The sequence below is a fragment of the Blennius ocellaris genome (assembly GCF_963422515.1).
Source record: "Blennius ocellaris genome assembly, chromosome: 4".
Classification (NCBI taxonomy): domain Eukaryota; kingdom Metazoa; phylum Chordata; class Actinopteri; order Blenniiformes; family Blenniidae; genus Blennius; species Blennius ocellaris.
This window is the reverse complement of record NC_137653.1, coordinates 8,411,355-8,432,163: the sequence shown is the minus strand read 5'-3', so window position 1 is coordinate 8,432,163 and position 20,809 is coordinate 8,411,355. Positions and strand designations below refer to the sequence as shown.

General features: G+C 40.7%; 1 protein-coding gene across 2 annotated transcripts in view; it reads left to right on the top strand.

Annotated features, from left to right (window-relative positions):
• The window catches only part of asic1b (acid-sensing (proton-gated) ion channel 1b), a gene marked incomplete at both ends in the record, with an annotated part of 164,225 nt that overhangs the window by 108,710 nt on the left and 34,706 nt on the right, over positions 1 to 20,809 (top strand). Inside the window, one exon of one of the 2 annotated variants that reach the window (XM_080495015.1) lies at positions 3,809 to 4,480. The exons of the other annotated variant lie outside the window; for it this stretch is intronic. Within the exon in view, the coding sequence (XP_080351141.1) occupies positions 3,809 to 4,480 (672 nt within the window). Of the gene's footprint in view, positions 1 to 3,808; positions 4,481 to 20,809 lie in introns of those variants that run through there. 2 annotated transcript variants of the gene reach the window in all.

Here is a 20,809-nt window from a genome sequence, read left to right as displayed (position 1 = left end):
CGCTTGAGTTGGTCTCCTGAGATGAATTGTGTGTCATAACCTTCCTTACTAAATGCATGACTCAACTCTATTTTCCTCTGTTATGAGGCAGGCCCCTATCTACTTATATCCGAGTGGGATTTCTTATTATCAACATCATTGAGGGACGGATCATGAAGTTGTGTGTCACCTCTGCACTGCTTTAAATGAGAAATGTGTTGCTCCCCAACAACAACTCAGTTAAAGGGGAACTCGATCGTCATCGTTCTCTCCACATTGTTGCGTCTGTGTATAACATTTTGAGTTTCAGATAGCAATGGCCAATGAAAGGTGATAACAGAACATTGTGGTTTGGGGAACAACTTCTTTGCCTTTGGCCTCGTCTCAATCTGCCACTGCATCTTCTGCGAAAGGACCGGCTCGGTTCTTGTTTGCTTGGTTTTTGGACTTGTTTCCCATTGCACAGGCCAAATCCACTGAATCACACAATATCTAACAATTAAGAATTACATGACTGAGTGTTGGCCTCTCAGCAAGTAATAACAAAGCTATAATGTGTCCCTTTTTATTATAACTGATATCTTTATTTGATGATTTTTTTTTTATTTCCTTCTGTAAAATCACATTAATCACTTGTGTATATGCGTGTGTATGCATGTGTGTTTATGCGTAAATGTGCACGTGTAACTGTATGCATGTTCTGAGTAATGAGCTTTGTGCATCCTCTCCTGCTGACGGCCGCTACGTATCCATGGCAACGCCAGGTCGATCCTAGCTGTAAGCAGAGCTGGTGAGAGGGACTTGAAAGGGAGCGTTAAACCTCTCCTCTCATCTGCCCTGCGCTCTTCTCACTCTGACCATAGCGAAACGCATGGCCTTGTTGAAATCCTGGCCCCAGGGCTACTGACTCAAGCTGTGACCGAGGACACTCACGTCACAACACTGCCACCTTTTGACCCGATGCAAAAAATGTTAAAGATTATTAAATATTTTGGTTTTTGTATTCTCCGTTTTTCTCTGTGTGTTCAGAGGTTCATCTGTAGAAAAACAAACAAAAGAGTTTCAGAGAAAGCTAGTATCCTCAGGAGGATATTTATTCTTTTGAGTTATATTCCTTTTATTTTTTTTAGAAAGTTCCTCCTCGAGACAGTAAAGAGAGATGAGGGGAAATGATGTCCCCAGCTGGCATACCGGTCAGGGGTTTGGGCCTTCCGGCATTTTTCCCCAGAGCATAAATGATCTCACTGATTCATCCATTCAGGATCATTTTATGAGAGTTACGTCACATCTGTGGTTTAAAGGGTCTCGGCAATTTACTCTTGATTTAAAAGCCTGCAGGTATCCTACGTGAATCCAAAAATCAATAGCTCTTTCATTGTTTAAAATGTATAGTGTTTTCAGCCTTATTCCTTCAATTCATCATTTCTACAGTTCAACTAGTGAATCGGTGATGTCAGTGAAATGTGTAACTCACCCTTGGAAACTGTTAAAGTCAGGCAACTACTAAACAAGGAGAGGACTGTGTGATTCAATCTTGGCCCATGGGAAAGTGTTTATGTAAAATAGCTGCAAAAGACAAATTAAAAACCGCTTTGTTTTCACAGCTGGATGTGTCACTCTTCAAAACGTTGCCTATCAATGTTGTGATGCTTTGTCATGGCAATTACAGCCAGAGGAGAAGCGAATGAATTAGATGTGTGGTGGTTGCCCCCTAGTGGATATCAACATGCCTGGTGGAGGAGAGTGATGATCTGCGAGCCAAATAGCAGCAGACAAGGGGTGAACGGGCATGAAAGGAAGAAAAGAAAAATAAGAGGGCAAATTGAGTGTCTGCTTTTGGATTTATTCCCTTTGAGAGGCAAAAGCAAGCACATCTATTGCAACCTCGTGTGCATCAATATACTCTGTGTGCCCTGACATTTGTAATTAAGAGTTTTCAGTACAAACAACATTTAATGACCCCCAGTGGGTTACTGCACCGGCTCAGTTTTTACTAGACAAGTTTCACAACTGACAATGCTGTGCCAAATCCAGTATGCTCGCATGTGTGAATATTCATGTGATAGTAGCTCTCTGAAGACCTCGATACCGAGGCCGAGGGGAGTTCCGTGACCTTCTTGTTAGGTCAGCCTGGATGCCGGAGGCTATCTAGTGATCTTGTAATGCATATTCAGGAACCACAGGCCATCAGGGTCTGTTGTTAAAGTGAGCTCCAAGATAGCGCTCCAAGTCACAATTCTTGTTTTTTTTTTTTGTCTTATCACCAGCAGTTTTCTCTCCCTGTGATAGACAGTCTTTACTGCTGCAGCTAAACACATATTGACCAAGTCTAATACTTTTCTCACCCTCTCACTGGCTGTTACGCTTTCCTCCCCGATGAAAACACACCGGTCGGTTGTTATGGTTTTAAAAGCTTAACACGATAGATTGGCTTGGGTAATGTGTTTTCCATTGGTTTTCCGGGTTTAATGCGCCTGATCCTCAGAGACGTCCTGTGGCATCATTAGCTGCGGGATTTCATTGTAAAGATTGCTGTCATCCCGCTAAACACAGTATAACGTTTCATTTTCTGGCACCGCTGTGTTTCTGAAAATAATCTGAGCTTTCTAATGGAGGATGGAGATCAATACGGAGGGATCGGTCTCATGCATTTCCTTTTCATATCACAACCAACACCACCTCTGGGAATCTGCATTCATCTCCATATTCAATAATGAGAGCATCATTTTAAGATGATGCCTTTCTTTCTCTCTTCCACTACATGTACATATTTGCTTTCACTTAATCGGTTTTTCCACAAAGCTGCTTGTAGCAATGAAAGTTTGCATTTTCAGGGAGAACTGCTGCTAAAATGATCCATTACAGCGAAATAACAATAAGCAAGAGGGAATTTTGATTCAATTTCTTGATTGCTTTACTTGGGTATTGCCATCATTTTCAGCTTATTATCTCCGAGGCTCTTTCATTGGTCCATCTTGGCTGTGTTTCTTGTGGTCCTCAGTCTCTCTTTGGTTTATAATTCTCAGGGAAAACAACAAATAGGTTTGAATTGTATATTCCCATGTGCTCCGCTCTTGTCATTTCAGTAACACCAAAGTATTATTTGCATTTGATTACACAACTCTGCTGAAAACGTTTCAATTTTTTTCTTTTTTAGTGTGGGAGGAGGAGGGAGGTCAGTCCAAACGGTGAAATCAGCAAAAATTACCGAGCCCATTTAGTGCTTTCTTTGCTTTTGTACATCAGTGCAGAAGCTGACATTTCCTTTCTTTTTCACTGCGTCAAACATTGTTGGGTTTATTTTCCTGTAAATGGTGAAACTCTGCCTCAGCACGGTGACCTGTGGCTTGGCCCTGCGGGAGTATTCTATGTCCTAATCTCTTCGTGGCCTCACCTTCTTTCCCCTCTTCCCCCACCCTCCTGTTCCTTCTCATCTTCTTCTTCTCTCTTTCGAAATTGCTCTACGGGATGGATCTGCCCCCAAGACACAAGGACAAACTCGGGCAAAGCGTCTGAGTGAACGTGAATGACAGCGTGCGGTTTGCTTTGCAGGCTGTGCTCTTGGCTTCAGAACTTGTTTTGGACTTTTGTTTTGGACATTAACATTTGATCGGCTCTGTATTTTGTTTGGCAGCTTAGGTTTTAGATAGATTGGAACTTTTCAGCTTGTTTTGCTGGTTTCCAGGATTTCTTCAACTGATGGGTTTGCTCTCGTGGTTTTAACTCACTTCTGTTTTGCAAATATGCCATTGCATTAAGACTTTGGACTCTATAAATTGCTGCGCATTGCTGTTTTATTTACAAACACAGTTATTTCATTCCTGCCATCATGCCTGTCCGGATCATGTGTACCATCTCTTTCTCTGCTGACGATGAGCACGGTCGGGGATATGGCAAAGACGGATTTGAAGACCACTACAAACGTGTCAGGAAGAGTTATGGTGACGGGGACTCGCGAGAATTCCTGGATGGGGATAGTCAGGCAGATGATTGCAATGACGAGGAGGACGACGTGGGCGAGGTGGACGACCTGGCCACTTTCTTCAGTGGTTGCTCGCTTCATGGAGCCAATCATGTCTTTGTGGAGGACAAGAAGTTCGGAGTCCGGCAGGGTTTGTGGGCGGTGGTTTTCACCTTGGCCCTGTCTGCCTTCTTGTACCAGGTAGCTGACAGAGTTATTTACTACCTTCAGTACGATTACATCACCATGCTGGATGAGAAAGTGGCCAACAACATGACCTTTCCGGCAGTCACCATCTGCAACTACAACTTTATCCGCAAGTCTCAGATGAGCTACAGTGACCTGATTTTCATGGGCCCCTTACTGGGCTTCGAGGAGGGCAACGCGCCGGGATTTCCACTGGCTCCGGAGCCGGACCGCCCGCCAGGCTCTCGCTTCAGCCTGGATGAGTTTTTCAGCCGCACTCGACACCGCATGGAAGAAATGCTGCTGGAGTGTAGCTTCAGGGGTTTAGAGTGCGGCCCCGAGAACTTCGTAGAAGTAAGTTCCATTGAAATTATATGATGAGAGTTACTTTTTTAAACAGTTGATAGATTCAAAAATTCATCAGTTAAGAGAGTTTTCTCTTCATATAACATTCATTCTGTTTGCAGCTTTAATTGACCGTAATGCATGTGTGGTTGTTTAACACTTCAGAACTCAGTGTGGTACAGATGTTCCTGACACATCTTCATCATTTACTTTCTCATGAGGTGTTGTAACTTTACAATTGGGATGCGATTTTCAAAACATGGTTGAAAATGGAATGTGGTCAATTAAATCTGTTCCATGTGTTCAATTTCCCCTTGAGGGAGAAATGTGTGTGGGTTCTTGTTCGGGTTACTTGGATTATGGCATTGAAAACGCTGATATAGAGGGATGCTGATTTTCATCAGATTTCTGTTAAGGCTCATTTTGATGAAATGAAAAAAACAATATTGTGTAATAAGGACTTCTTCCTCTGAGAAGAGTGCAAAAATTACTGATACAGATAGATATGTTTATTTATTACTCTGAAGTAATTGAATTACTGACATCCAAAGTCGTTGCTGTGAATAAAATATTTTCAAAGTCAGCTTGTCTGCTTTAATGAAAATCCATTGTAAATTAAAAAAAAAAAAAAAAGATCTGATATGAGCAGGTTCCATTACTTAGACCGGCATGGGTGGCATTCAGTTGTTGATATTAAATGAAACAGCACAGAGTGAGTCTTTGTTATTGCCAAGCAGAGACATCAGGGCAGCCTCGTTTGAGCACACATTGCCTCAATTTTTGGTATTTCTGTGATTTGCTGCTGCAGCCTTCTCTCGTTTCCCTTGTGAGTGCACATCAAATGACACACAAGTTGAATACAGAATTTCCAAGTAGTGTTGACGATATCTAGCTATTAGTCTATTGATCGGCTTGACCTTTGCCCATTTACGAACAGAGATGTGCAGACTGCTAATGGATGTTTGAGAGTTACACGAGTCACAATTACATCCGTGTTTATATCCGTGTAATTATTTTATAGGCATTAAACACTTTTTCCACTTTAAATATAACCAAGCCTTTGACAATGACGGACTTATTTTTGTCATTACTTATATAGGCATTAAATGTATGAAAATAGAATAGCAGAGGTGGAAGTTGTTAAAGTTGCTATGTACTAAGTGATTACACCCTTTAATTAATCTGTCTGTACATAATCAGCCTTTTTTGTAGTTCAAGAAAATGCTACGATGTCAAATAATATAAGATTTGTAAATTATTAGACACTGCAAATTAAATGACTTGGATAACAACTAATTCCCTCAAATTCAAAATGTAATCATTAAATCCACAAGTCCATTAAACTATGTCCCCATAAAATATTATAAACTAAATTACTGAGGTGTCACAGGGAAGATTCAACGGCAGGGAGAGGCAGAGTGACTCTACATTAAAAATTAAAGGGCTGTCCTAACAGGTGATTTTTCATTAGAGGTTTCCCATCATCAGCGCTGAAAGCAGCCCTGACATTATGGGGTTGGGCTGCTTCAGAAGTGCAGAGCCGTGCAGGGCTGCGTCCTGTCAGCTGAAATACATGCTCACATGAGAAATGAGGGTCTTGGATGGTGAAGATGTGGAGGTGAAGGTGAATAAATATAAAAGTAGAGCTATGAACATGCTTTATTATACCACAGTAAATCCTAAAGTGGAGGTGCAGATCATTTGAGTTTCTCTAGGAGAATCAGAATGAAATGATTCTGCAGTGTATGTATTGTTACACATAGATGGTAAAGAACATAATATACATTGTGAGGATTGGAACTTGTGTTCTCTTCTTAGGAATTATTTCAATCATTGTATTTTTTTGAAGGCTAACCCTGACTTTTATAAAGGAGAGAAAGCATGTCTTATTGATTAGCACACAAATGGAAGACAAACCCTGGCAGCAGCCTTTATATCCTCGTCAACATACAAAGTACAGTGCTTCTGTGTCTTACCCTATCAAAACTTTATGAAGTGCCCAGTCCAGGCAGTCAGTGTCAGAAATTGGAAAAACTGCATAAACGGTCATTGTCCTTGTGGTGAGGCAGGGCCGACTGTCAGCCAGCGCTTTTTGAAAAACAAAGCACTATGACTGCAGTGCAGTGTGCCGTTTTATTAGCGTGAGTTAAAGGCAGTGAGCAGGGGTTCATTCAATGACAGATTTTACTGCCATGGTGTAGTTCAAAACTCGTTCTTGGTTTTTTTTTTTTTTTACCAGCTTGCGTGAACTTAAGGATGCTCACAACATCATCTGCAATAAAGCTGTGACAGAGTCACATATTTAATAAATAAATATTCTAAGACTAAAATGCCTCATCATAAAAATGCATTTTTTTGGAAGTGTCTATGGTCAATTCTAAGAGGAAAACTCTATATGATAATGTTAATTTTATCATCACTTTATTGAGGACACGGTGAATGTTCTGCTGTCCATTGAAAAACACTTATAAAATAGACAAAGCAAACTGATTTGTGTGTAACAACATTAGTTTTGTCCTTGTATATTAAGTGTGGTTTAAGTCATTACTGATGCCTGACCAGGGGAAGTAACATACAGTCGTAGCGCATCAGAAGGTTTCCATTTTCTCTTGAAAGCGTTGTCTAAACAGAGCATCACCACACTGGAGCAGGAGTGTTTTGCCTAAGTAAAATACACCTACTTGGGGGTGAACCACAATCACAGCATCACTCTTTTTCTGTTACTATCCTCGTTGGAGAAAGCCAGTAAAGAGTCAAACACTGAACTGTCTGAGTGACTCTTAGTGCAAAGAAAACAAGTTCACGGTGTCAAATGCATATCTACATAAAATCACACTTAACAGCTTATTTATATCAAGCTGTGCATTAGGCAATCTTGATATAAATAAGCTGTGTAAGTGTGTATGTGAACTGCTCTGCCCGCAGGCTTCAGGTACAGTTGTATGTGCGTACAGGCTTAAGACCTGAAGAGTCCTACAAGTGAGAAGTAATCATTTCCCTGTCATGATGAAAATAGGATTAATTATAGCCATTTCCACTTCAGCTTGAACCTCTCCCGTCTGCATCACTTGACTCCCACTAATATATCCATTGATTCTTCCTTCAGCTCGTGTGCCTCAATGCACCAATTATAAACTGGCGCCTCCTCCTCTGTTTTCACAGCAGACGCTTTGGAATATTTAAATGTGTTTTATTTCTTGACACTGTTCAAAACAGGTTTCATAACCATCTATTCTGGGAAGGCATTCTCTGTGAACGACTAAACCGCTGCTTACGCATGTAAGAGAACATCGTTCAAGCTCATTCATGTACTGCATACTGTAGTGGACAATGAAGAACAATTAAAAGGGGTCATATTATCCAGCTTTTCACATTTTCACATGGGTCTCGTCAGTCCAAAAACACTGTATTCAAAGTTTATTGCACCAAATCCAGCTTTTCCTTGATTTTCAGCCATTTCAATATGGGATCATAGGAACTGCATTCAGAAACTGCTGTGTCTGTGTGAGCTGGACTGGCACCGCCCATACGTGCCCATCTTAGGAAGAGAAGGAAGTACTTCCTCTCGTGGTGCCATGTGCCAGAGCAGAGCTGCCTGATTGTGGGAGCGTCAAAGTGAGGGCCTACCTTGATTGGGATTGGCTAAACCCCTGATGACACTATAGGGTTGGATTTCTGATTTGCTCATTTGAGCACACACTTTTTAAAAATTTAAACAATCCAGGAAGAGAGTTTTTCACTTCTGGAGCATCATTCCCATATATGGGGATGCACATTACTGTTCATTAGAAAGTGAATTTTGTATAATATGACTCCTTTAACATGTTAATAGATTTTTGGAGAAAATATCATGCTTTGATTCATTTCTGCCTCTCATGTCTCGAAATCTCGTCTTAATTAACAGGTGGTTCTTTTTAGTTCTCTACATATGCAATCGACTAACAGTGTGCTACATATTTCATGCATCTCATTTGAGCTGAAGTGGCTCACATTTTTACTTGAGATGCTGCACAGAAACAGAAAAAAACATGCAGGTTTAACTAGGCAAGTTGAAAATGCAGTAGAGGTGGTGTGATTAAAGACACATTACTTACAATCATACATGTCGTTGCTTTCATGTGACATGCGTCACCAGGATGAACTAAGTTCTCCTACTGCAGTAAACATGAGTTTAGTGTATTAACTCTGGTTACCGCAGCTTATAACTACAGATAAGCTTGGTACAGCTATATTTCTCACTTTTCACTGCACTGGTGACTTAAAATGAGTAAAAAGTCCAAACTTGACCTCATTAAAAGATGAGATTCCCACATAAAAGCCTTTTCTGTTCGGTCGATTTTCCTTCTCCAATCCATCCATCTTCTAAAAGTGATTTATCCAGTATAGGGTTAAGGAAAGCCAACATAAAGAGACACTCACACAGTTATGTTTACACCTGCCAGAAATTTTGAGTCACTATTTAACCTTAAACACACATTTTTCTGAAAGCAAGAGTACATGGTGAAAAGACGACTCGAAATGGGGATTTTACTATTACTCTTCATTAACATGAACCTCTTAGCCAAGAATAATAAACAAGTACCTGCGTAAACATTGATAAAAAAAAAATTTTAAGTTCAGAAATTACTTGGTATGTGTTAACAGTTAACTAAAACATGTTTATTGCTTCAATGTAGCCATGATGGATTTGAAGCTTTGTTGGAAATATTACAGACTAAAGCACAAAAGGTCAAAAGGGAAATTGTGAAACAAATGAAGAAGAAAAAAGTTTGACATTTGGATATTACCCATCAAAAACAGGAAAATAGTCACAGACATATTTTGCTGTGTCTTAGTGTCATTTGGGGATACATAACATCTGTTGGGTGCTTCTTCGTTTTTTTCATTTCAGGTAACGATAAATTGAGTTTATTTTACATAATGGGACCATTGTTGGCAACAGCGGTCTCACTTTGGAGCCACTGCTTGTTTATTATGTCTCCTAAAGCGCCACCAGTGGTCCCACTGACTTCATTACTGGTACTCTGTGTAGGGGAGGTGGAATGATTGATCACCTTTTGTCTCTCTCGGTCTCTGGGGCTTTCTGTCCGTTCCATCTGCCTTTCAGTGCACCATTTTTCTTCGTTCTTTGTGTGCGGGGATTGTATGTTTCTCAGTGTGTGTGTGTGTGTGTGTGTGTGTGTGTGTGTGTGTGTGTGTGTGTGTGTGTGTGTGTGTGTGTGTGTGTGTGTGTGTGTGTGGGTGGGTGGGTGGGTGGGTGGGTGGGTGGGTGGGTGGGTGGGTGGGTGGGTGGGTGGGTGGGTGTGTGCGCTGCAGTGAGCTCATCAGCTCAGGGGTTGGGTCAGGTGGTGAGGCGAGGCTGGTTCAGGTTGCAGTCATTCTGACCCAGAGCAGAATGTGAGCCCCCCTCAGAGCACTGATCCAAATCCCTGCTTCCTGCTCGGCCCCAGCCCATTAGATACAACTTGACTTTCTCCCAAGCTCAGCATTGTAATCAGAATTGGCTGGTGGCTCTGGTTACGCCCTTCTCCCATCTCCTCAAGAGCATCAGTCTGAAAAAAAACAAGCTCGGTTCCCAACACACAGACAGAAAGGCAGACAAACTGAGACTGAATATTTTCAGAGAAAAGAAAATTAAATGCCAGCGCTGGCCTCGCCATCTGCCTCTGAGCTGTAAATACATGCTATGGTTCAGCACTTCTTCTAAGCTGCCATTGGAAAGCGATTGTATCAGTGAAAGTGTAATGTAATTATCTTCAAGCATATGCCATGATAAATTAGATGCTAGAGAAATGGTATTTTAAAAAAAATAAAAATACAGGCAGTGTACAGCACAGTTCCTTCCAAAAAAGAAAAAGACTAAATGAACACTGCCCTGGCAACAGCGAATGTGTTCTGAAGTCACTTTGCTCCTGTCACTCGCTCAGCAACAGTTCTTCCACACCTTGACCAATTAGGCAAATTAAACTGTCACTTCTTCAAATGGAAATTGATTTTCTGTGTCTGTTTGGTAATGTGTTGCCATTTTGGGTTTATTTATCTGCCATCTTACAAGGTGGACGCATTCTCCCGGGCTTGAGCAATGCTCAATTGTAGCTGTTCCATTAGTTGGATTGAAAGTAAGATCCATGAGATGATACTGGCAGGAGCAACACACAGAACGAGAAGCACACAAGAGACGCTTTCATTTGTTTGCAAGAACTCACCACATTATTCTACTCGGAACCAAGAAAGGGAGTGTGCACCCTGAACAGATTGCCAGTCGAAGTAACAATGTTTTCTTTATTTTTTTTTGTTTTGTTTTTTTTTTTGCAAAATGCAATAGCTCCCACAGGAAATCCATCCAAGCTCAAGGAGAACATGCAAACTCCACAAGGAAGGAAAAGAGCAGGATCAAACTGGAGTCTTTGAGGCTCGAATGCAAACTACCAAACCATTGAGCAGCCATTGCAGGCAAATCCCCCCCCCCCCCCCCCAAAAAAAAAGATTTCAGATTTCAGGTTCTGAAAATGAATTTGACAAAGCACAAGAAGAGTCTCGTTGTGAACGTGGTCATAACCGCCTCTGAGATATAACAGGCATTCGCGGCTGAAATGATTCCTCCCCTCTGAGAGGCGACAGCACACGCCCATTAAATATTTATGCCAACACTCAAATACAGATTGCTGTCTGTGATATTCTTTCACCTCCTGGGCCGTTATTAGCTGTATTCAAATGGGGATCACAGAATTATACTCTCTTATGCACAGATACTATTCATCACAATTATAGGGCTTAAAATATGGGTTTAATCTTGTGTCCTCTTACATTAAATTACTCTCTGTTTAATGTGCTGCAGAAAGACATCTCCTCTTATTCTCATGTTAGACAGTCATTATCTCATTAGTTGAAATGACACTTATCTTCTTCACAGTTTGTTTTTTGTTTTTTGTTTTGTTTCGTTTTTCTAACCATTCAATTTTCTTGCCAGTGTGTGTAATTTTGCTTTTGCTGGCAAGCGCTCATATCGAAAGCTGATCACAAGGGGGCAGTGCGACACAACCATTTCAGAACCTAAACCCACTTTCTTTGAGCAGTTTGGCACCAGCATGCTGCATTCTGCTCTTTTTTTTTCTTTTTGTTTACAAGAAATCACACAGAAATATGCCTAATCTCATCTTTTAAAAAAAAAGAAAAGAAAAGAAAAGAAAAGAAGCCTTTGATTCCCACCACAGTGCAGAATCTGAGCCTCGGCGCTGCAATGACCACCATCCATTTAAAGCTTCATGTCAAAGCAGACCAGCTGCCAGTGGAAACACAGAGCCTGCATTTTGTCAAAGAGCCGTTTTCCGAAGGGATTAAACTCCATTTGTGTGTTGTTGGGATCAAAAAAATAAATATTATAAATCAAACATTAGCAGAGATTTGTTCAGTGTGGACTGCTCTGGCAAATATCCTTCGCTCATTCATTCTCTATCTCTCCTTCTTTCATGCTCACTATGTCCTTAGATCCCACACTGGTTATGAACTCAAAGGACTACAGTCCAGCAGATGGGAAAACACTGTCATCGCATCCTATCTCTATCCATCCAAATGATTGATCAGTGTTTTCAAATGCACCAATTTTAATTAAGTCTTTCATCAGTCTTCTTCAGAGGCTCTTTGACAAGAGGTGCAGCAGCACTCGCTCTATCTTGACTCCGGTGGGTCATTTTAACTGGACAGTGGTTTCCTCCTTTCAATATCAGCCAACCCTTCATCTCACAATTGCCAATTAATCATTAAAGTGCCATCAGTGCAAGAAAAGTACTTTTACTTTGAGACGAAGATAAATGATGCTTAATGATGTTAAAATGAGTGAAACTGCAGTCTTGTTGGAGCAATTATATATGAATAAGACATATGACTAGTGTCCTTTATGGGGCCAGTAGCTACTTACCAGTAGCTAATTAGGCTGATGAGAAGCCCTTAATGGCTTCCTACAGGATTGTTCCCTGTACTTTAAAGCACAGCGGAAATTAAACATTTGGCTCCATGTGACAGAATGGATGTTCATAGGAGAAAGGTGACGCTCATTTAAGAGGACTGGAGTCTGGCTCAGTGAATTCTTTTTTTCGGTTCATTAACTCTGTGTTACTGTGCGTGCGTGCGTGCGCGCGTGCACCTTTAGAGTTGCATCAGTCATACAAGCATTTATTTTCAACCCGATTATCTACTGTTCATTTCTGCTCACATTGTTTCACATACATGGTTTTAAGCAGTTAAACATAGTTCTCTGCAGTGGGGAAGGACCCTGAAAGACAAAGAGTGTATTTGTGTCCAAACTGCTGCTCAAGTGCCTCTCTCTTCTCTGGGGTTTCATAGACGACTGCATCTGTCGTGGTCAGCAGGACACCATTAGGACCTGGGTGGCCCTTTGTCGCAGAGTGTAGCATCAGCAAGACATCTAACTTCACCCTGTGTACGTGCGTGTGTGCGTGTGTTTTTGAGCAAAAAAACAACTCAAGAGAGAAGATGCAAAACTTTCATTTTAATTACTCTACATTTTTGGTTAAAAGTAGTGAATCAGATGTTAAAAGTGTCAGTTTGAGAAGCCTTTTTTCAATACCACGTTTAAATCCGATGTACCTTAATTAAACGACTGATGGTGCTGAAAGTCGCCAAAGCTGGAAGAACAACAAATCTGCTGTCACACTGATTAAACCACCTTGGTTTAAAGGCACAACTTCCTGTACTTGTTTTAAAAGTTTTAAGACCTTTTCTTCAAACCTGTCTCTGTCTGAAATACGGGTTCTTTGTTTCACAGGTAGAACAGACATTAATATATAACGTTCAAGAAATTAAAGGAATATATGATGATGTTATGACAGGCTTTCTTTTTTTAAATGTTCTTTTTTTCAACATTGTATCAAAAGACGTATGAAAGGCTGTGAGAGAAAAAATAAATCTGTGAAACAGAGACTCAAGTCATCATTCATCCACTTCTTAACTTAGATGTGGACAGGGAGGAAGCCGAAGTCGATTTTGTGTGTTAAGCTAAATATCACCTGGACAGGCACTCAGTCCATCATGGTCAACAGAGAGAGACCAAAAAAACACCTTTAGAACTTGGAGAGATATTACAAAGTGCTCATGAGCGGATTTGAGTTTTTCTTTTAATTAAGCATATATTTGGATTGTTGTAACCCCTACTTCACTGTGCCACCAACAGTTTACAAAATAAAATTATATTCTTGTAAGTCATTTCAAACTTGATTTGTGTAATTTCTCAGAAGGGGACCTTTCGAACCTGAGCCACATATATACAGTATGCGCAAATCTGTATGTAGGTGTTGGAAAGTCATTTGGAACAGAAAAACACCAATATTTGTTAAATTCAGTAATTAGCAGCTACCCACTTGTTCTTACTAACTCAGACAGCTAAAGCCTCTTATTTCTCTTGACTGCACTCACGAGTGCATTGCATGTAAAGAAGTCTTCTGCAGGCTGACTGGAAAACAAATAACATCAGGATCTGTATGTCAATGTTCTATCAAATTAAACTTTGAAACAGAGATTCGATGTTGTGGTAGAAGATTAGTTCAGGGCTCAATACACTACAAGATTTCATCATTTGAACAACAACCTGTACCTTCTATCAGCCTTGTGTAAGAATCTGAACACCAATCTGCTCTCACACTTCGCACGGTAGCTGTGAAAAAACTGCCTCTAATGTAAATCAGCTCAAAATGTGAACAGGCTGCGATGAGCTCATACTAGGAGAAGGCCTGTTGATTGAGCAGTTGTTGCTTCATCCTGGGATGAGACGAGTCTTATGTTCGCTGCTCGAGTGCTGCTGCCATTGGGCAATAGCACACAAGAGGTTGATCAGATTATTCAGCATCACAGCCTAATATGCACATCTGATGCAAATTGTAACTCCAATAACGTCTGCTGGATTCGGCATGCGGTGAAAGAATTAGTGATACCGGCAGGAAGATATGCCCAGTTGATTCCAGCCTTCTTATTCGAGGGTTTGTTCAGTCCTTCATTGTTCAATCAGCTGCGGACCAGGAATTATTAAGAGTGGGGAAAAAAGCAAATAAATCACAGCAGCAATTAGCGAGTGTGGCTGCAACCCCCGTCAGCACACATACACAACATAACATAAACACTGATGGAAGGCTGCAGCCATCATATTAGTTTTGGTAAATGTATTTCCAGAGCGACCATTACACTGCGCAGGAAAATAAAATCAAAATGAAAGATCCATTTAGGTGCAGCCTGCTGTGCAGCAGAGGACTGTTTCGCTCATCTGGATCGGGCTGCTCTACACTCATTGAGCGCGTTTTTTCAGGGAGTTGTGAACAAGGATCGACCCTTCTTCGTTCGTCCTGCTGTCTCGGCAGGTCTGACATCTTCCTGACATGAAGTGCAACACAAACGCATGCACACGCCTCTTACATGCAATTTAATAAAGTTCACCAGTGAGTAGTTGACAGGGAGAGCAAACAAGATGTACATTTTTAAAGGGAAATTTAATGGATGAAACAGATGGAGGTGATAAACCAAAGAAATAGATATTTATGCAAGAGAACTCTGATTAAACTGTTGCCATTTATGTTCAACATTGCTTATATAGTGTGCAGTTTTTGAGTGCTTTTATATTTATACTGTCTCACAATTCTGTGTTTCTTTGGGGGGGGGGGGGGGGATTTGCATATCAGTGGTGTAGCTGAATGAGTGGCTATTAACCCTCTTATATGAAAAGGCCACCACAAGGTTTTTAATTTGAGGTGGATTGGATTGACCAGTTTAATTTATGAAACATCAAGAAGGTCACGGATTTTCACTTAGTTTCATTAGAGTCTTTGACTTACAGCCATCGTCCCTTAATATCAGGATGTGGGGGGAGAAAAAACAATTGTCTTCAATCTTTTAATTGAATTGCATGACTTAATTTTGCTTTGGGGGTTTATTAAAAGGTCAGAGCAGTTGATTAAAATACGATGATGAGAGTCATAAAATCGCAACGTATAGAGGGTAAATAATATATTCATCGACTTAGCCTTGCTCATACTAGTACACTGTAAATGAGTCTAAAAACACAATAAATTCATGGCAAAAACCACGTAAAAATTGGTAAGTGAGTGCTAAGACAGGCTGCGGCTGGAACTGGCAGGGTGCCATATTTGAGTTTTGCGTATGATAGCTCATTAATCATACATGTAAGAGCTAAAAAGCAGCCTGTACATATATTACCTGCAGCTAAAATAACATGTTTAACATCAACCCTCTCATTTCCCTTTCACGGTCCCTTGAGATAGGTCATAAAAAAGCTAATTTATGATTACGCTGAACTCATCTTTCACGTAGCGTTTTTTTGTCTATTTCAGGAATAGTGTGTGTGTGTGTGTGTGTGTGTGTGTGTGTGTGTGTGTGTGTGTGTGTGTGTGTGTGTGTGTGTGTGTGTGTGTGTGTGTGTGTGTGTGTGTGTGTGTGTGTGTGTGTGTGTGTGTGTGTGTGTGTGTGTGTGTGTGTGTGTGTGTGTCAAAAATCACAACCCAATGATATAGCAATTTCCTGAATTGACTGTTCTTGTGCATATAATTGAGCAGCATCTGAGCGAAGTCACCTCCACACCTTATAAAACAAATGGATGGACTTAGTTTGACAGGAGGAATTCATTTGTACATGTCAGATAGAAAGGGACCATTTATTCCACAAAGACCCATTCATTCATTTCTCCCTGCGCGGCAAATCGGAGGCATGCCCATGGGGACTGGGGGACTGTTTGCTAAAGCTAGCTGCCATGCTCTGAAAGTCATTCATCAGAAGCATCTCCTCTTTCCAAAACACTCCCTAGCGCAGTTGTCACGATGCTGCTGAGATGAATTAGCTGTGTCATCTTGTGATTCCCTGTGCAGGCAGGGATACTCTTAGCCCCTGCAGACGATCAACATAAATCTAATCCATTCAGCCATGATATTTCTACAGTAATGTTACCTTTTACACATGGTGATGCTGGCAGTAAAATATGACAAATTAGGCTTTTGATATCAACTTAGTTTCTAAACTTTGATGATGACCACACGCCAGTTATTCGAGGCATTTAAACGTTGGTAAAGCTGACTTGGGAATACTACAGTTATATGACCACATTTTTCAGCTGTTTCTTTTTGTGAGGTTTTGAACACATTCACGCTCAAGACCTTTACTTGCTCATTTCATGCTGCATCTGAGACACCCCGATAGCTTTCATAAATACCTGTAAACCACTGCAAAATAGGTCAACGTGGGCTTTAGAATAAAGTTGTATATATGATGGTTTTTGGACCCTGCTGCACATAAATAATATTTATGCACTGCTGCTTTATAGTTGCTTTCAGTTTACCTCTCGCTTGGTTTAACATTAAAGGTACAATTAAAGTAAATCAAAGAAAGAAATTGTGATTAAATCCAGGATACATAAGTCTATAAAGAAGGTAAAAAAAAAAATAAAACAGGGTATGGCGTTACAGTTGATGAGATATTCTTGAGAGATGTAGTTTGTAAATAAATAAAATAAAGGAGGTCTTGAAGGTCTTCCTGTCAATGTTCTGCATGTTCTCCCTATGTATGGGTTTTCTTCAAGTCCTCTGGTTTCCTCCAACATTCCCAAAACATATGTATGGGGTTTCTTGAAAACTAAATTAACCATAGGTGGGAATGTGAGTGTGTGATTGTCTGTCGCTATCTGTTCTGCCTGATTCTGAACTGGTGACTTGTCCAGGGTGTAAAGCTGCCATCCACCAGGATAGACTCCAACCCATAGTGTCCACAGGTCTGATAAATGAGTAAAGAAGATGCTTTGATTACAAAAAGCTGAAGAAGAAGAGAATGAAATTACAAAGCTTATAAACGTAATACCATAAGTTTGAAGTTCACTGCAATACAGTTTTGTTTTGTTTTGTTTTTTTTTTTTTTTTGGGGGGGGGGGGGGGGGGGGGTTTAGAAAGAGATTTGGTTAAGCTTAGAAATTTAATTCATAGAGCAACAAAGTTCACAAGAGAAAACAGAAATCCATTCACAGCCTTTCGGGGGAAATGATTGTGTATTTAATCCCTGATTTGTTTCCTAACTTAAAAATTGATTGTTACTGAGTTCAATAATAGGCAACATGTGGAATATGCAGCTTTTACAGATGTGAGAAAGTTGCATCAGAGCCACATTACACTTCATACTATAATTCTCACTCACCAAATAATTCTCTTTATGGTGCTATATTTGTGAAATTGGCTGCACATCACTGTGTATAGCATCCATACAGGTCTTGATGATGTTGTTTATTACATTTTCTGACAGTCAGTGCCAATAACAGTAACATATGTTTGCCAATAAACCTCATTCTTCCACAAACGCATGTTTTCATAGTTCAGAACCTCGCTTCTGCTATGTTCAGAGCAGTCAAATAGTTGTATTCTTACAGTTCAATAATCAAGGACGTGTATTCATGGCTTCTGCACGATGTGGCTCTTAATATTTTCCATGCTCGCAGCGATGTTGACAACGTCACATAATATCCAGCATTGTTTCAATGTCACTGCCTGAAGTGCCCTGTCTTCACAGGCTTGCAGTCAAAGAGACTTCCATTGACTGTCGCCTCTCCTGTTTGTTTTTACGGTCGATCAGTATTTACCCGATGCGGTATTTAATTCAACCATATAGCACCGCAGATTGAGACGCTATTGGGAAAGTGGCCCCTGTGACATTTGTCTCTTAGAGCAGATCATGTACACAATCATCCTCAAAATTGTCTCTGTAAATCACCAGCTGCTCCTCCGCCAGCCCCTGCGGCTTCAGGACCCCGACTGTCATTGCTCCCACCCGTTTTCTCTCCTTTTTGCTGTCCTTCACCCCCCCCCCTCTCTCTCCCTTGTTCTATCTCTCTCTCTCTCTCTCTCTCTCCCTCTCCTTCTTGGATGCCTCAGCATCGACGGCTCGCAGCGGGAGACAGACAAGAAACAGCAGCATCCAAGAGAAGCAGAGAGAATATGGCGATCACAGAGGGAAGGTGGTAGTGAGCAAAGATGTGCGAGTGAGAGGAAGGTTGACTTACAGTGTAAAGATACATGGGACACAGTGGCAGGAAGACGGTAACTGCGCTGTGTTTATGCCCGAGTAGTCAAACTGAGACTTACACTCGAACTGTTGGAGGCAACAGACGGGAGGTGATGATAGAGGTAGAGTTTAAACCGTGCTTTTTGAGGACAGAAGTTGGCATTGGAGGTTGGTTTTTTTTTTAGTGGGTTTTATTACACAGCACCACTTGTCTTGTTGCATGGATTTTGGCCGTACAAATGTCCAGGTCTAAGCTGGTCAGCCACACCCCGATGAGCAGAGCGAGTGGCAGTTTGATTAAGCGCAAAGTGCCTCGACACCCCTGTGCTACCCCAAACAAACTTTGTGCCATTAGTGCATGCAGGCTGACATACAACTTCCAATTGCTTATTTACTTTAGCCACCAGATAACATGCAGGGAATTACCTCTCACTGTATTTTTAGATAAGAATTAATACATTTTCCACACTCTCTCATGATACAAAATCAAAGAGGCAGTTTTATTTTTCTTTAGGCAAGAGTTTCATGGAAATAGTTAAAAAGAAAAAACTGCAGCACTGAAACCAAGCAAAGTGTTCTGAGTGAAATAATAAATACCCTGTCATTAAAAAGATTATTAAAATTGTACATTAATTTGTCAAGCAAATAAATAGAGGTCCAAGCTGCACTGTATTGCTAAGAGGGTTTTTTTTTTTTCTCATAGATTGTCAGACTTTGTCATTGGTTTAATTTGACCCTTGGACAGCCTAATAACACTATAACTGCATAAAATGACACTTTATGCCTCTGCATGGTACCCAAAGGATGCTGGCTTTAGTTTATTCTAATTAGGGATTGTCAGACTTGAGATCTGTAAGAGAGGTGAGAATTTGAAAGAAAAGAATAACCTGTTCTCCAGCCAACATGTCAACACATCCACATATGTAACCATGCAACAGAGATCCTCTACATCGCTCCTCATTTACGTATAATATACTGTATGTGTATTATCGTTACACATTTCCAACACGTCTATTCAAGTGTGGTACTTGTGAAACTATGAATATGAATAAATTAGGCAAAAAACTTCTATAATATCACAGTTTTGGACAGCTGTACACAGTAAAAGTCAAACTAACTGTGTTTTCAGCCAGCTCAATGTGCACCGCTGCTTCAATACTCACACCGATGGTACTTGCATTTGAACCCTGTTCCTGGCACACGCTGCATGCCAAAAGGTGTAATCCCCTCTGGTTTGCTAAAGCGACCGATAAGACACAACGTGGAGTGGCAGCTATTAAATTTCTGTGCTTGTCGGTGCCTTTTCATTCATCAACACTTGACTTTTAACTGCTTCACTGGTTTCACTGATTGAAACTGAAGTCTTTTTCACATTTAGAGGAACTGTCAAAGCAACCCCCCCCCCCCCCCCCCCACCCACCACAAAAAAAAAAAAAACAAAACCCAAAAAACCCAGCAATGTACTTATTACTCTCATTCACATTAACTCCTTGCAATCAAGAATCCAATACTCTGTGGAGCTCAAGAGTGCAATTGAATTTCCGACATAACTTTTACGAAGGGTAAGACTATTTGTGGACAGTGTTACTATAATTATCTCCTTCTTGTTTGCTGACATGTCTGACTCCATCAATTCTCCCTCCAAATATTTTCTGTGTTAACAATCTACATCGGCTTTGTGTTGAACAGCTCTCAGATTTAGTAACACAATTAAAGGGTTTGATTGCAGGAATACCATGTGTGTATTTCCCCTCGAAGCAAAGGCCTTGGGATTCCTCAAGCCTGTGTACTTTGGAGAAGCATGCAAGCAAGTATTTTTATAGTCTGAAAACTGCAGCCTTGGGATACACACAACTCTGAAAAATCAATATTCCTTTAGCCAAAGTCGACATTTTTCTGCCCAATACTAATCAAAGGAACTGCTTTTTGGGGGGCGGGTTTATTGCCTTTTATTCTCTCCTGATCAAATAAGTGAAAGGCAGTTGAAACACTGTGTCCCTGTTTTATTCACAAGAAGAAATTGTTTGGTTTATTTTAGAAACTCATCAATCAAGTAGGATATTTAAAACTGTCACACACAGTTAGGTAATAATAAACTAAAGATATGGGCCCACGCACCCCAAACGAAGATCCCTGTTTGCTTTCATAATGGCTTCATTAGTGAAATTCTTTGCTGCGGTTTCAGGGCAGCATGCGTTTGTTATTCTGTTGTCGTTACACTTGCAGTGGGATTGTGCTTCTCTGTCAAGCAAGTACATCATTATCCCTTCACCCAGACGG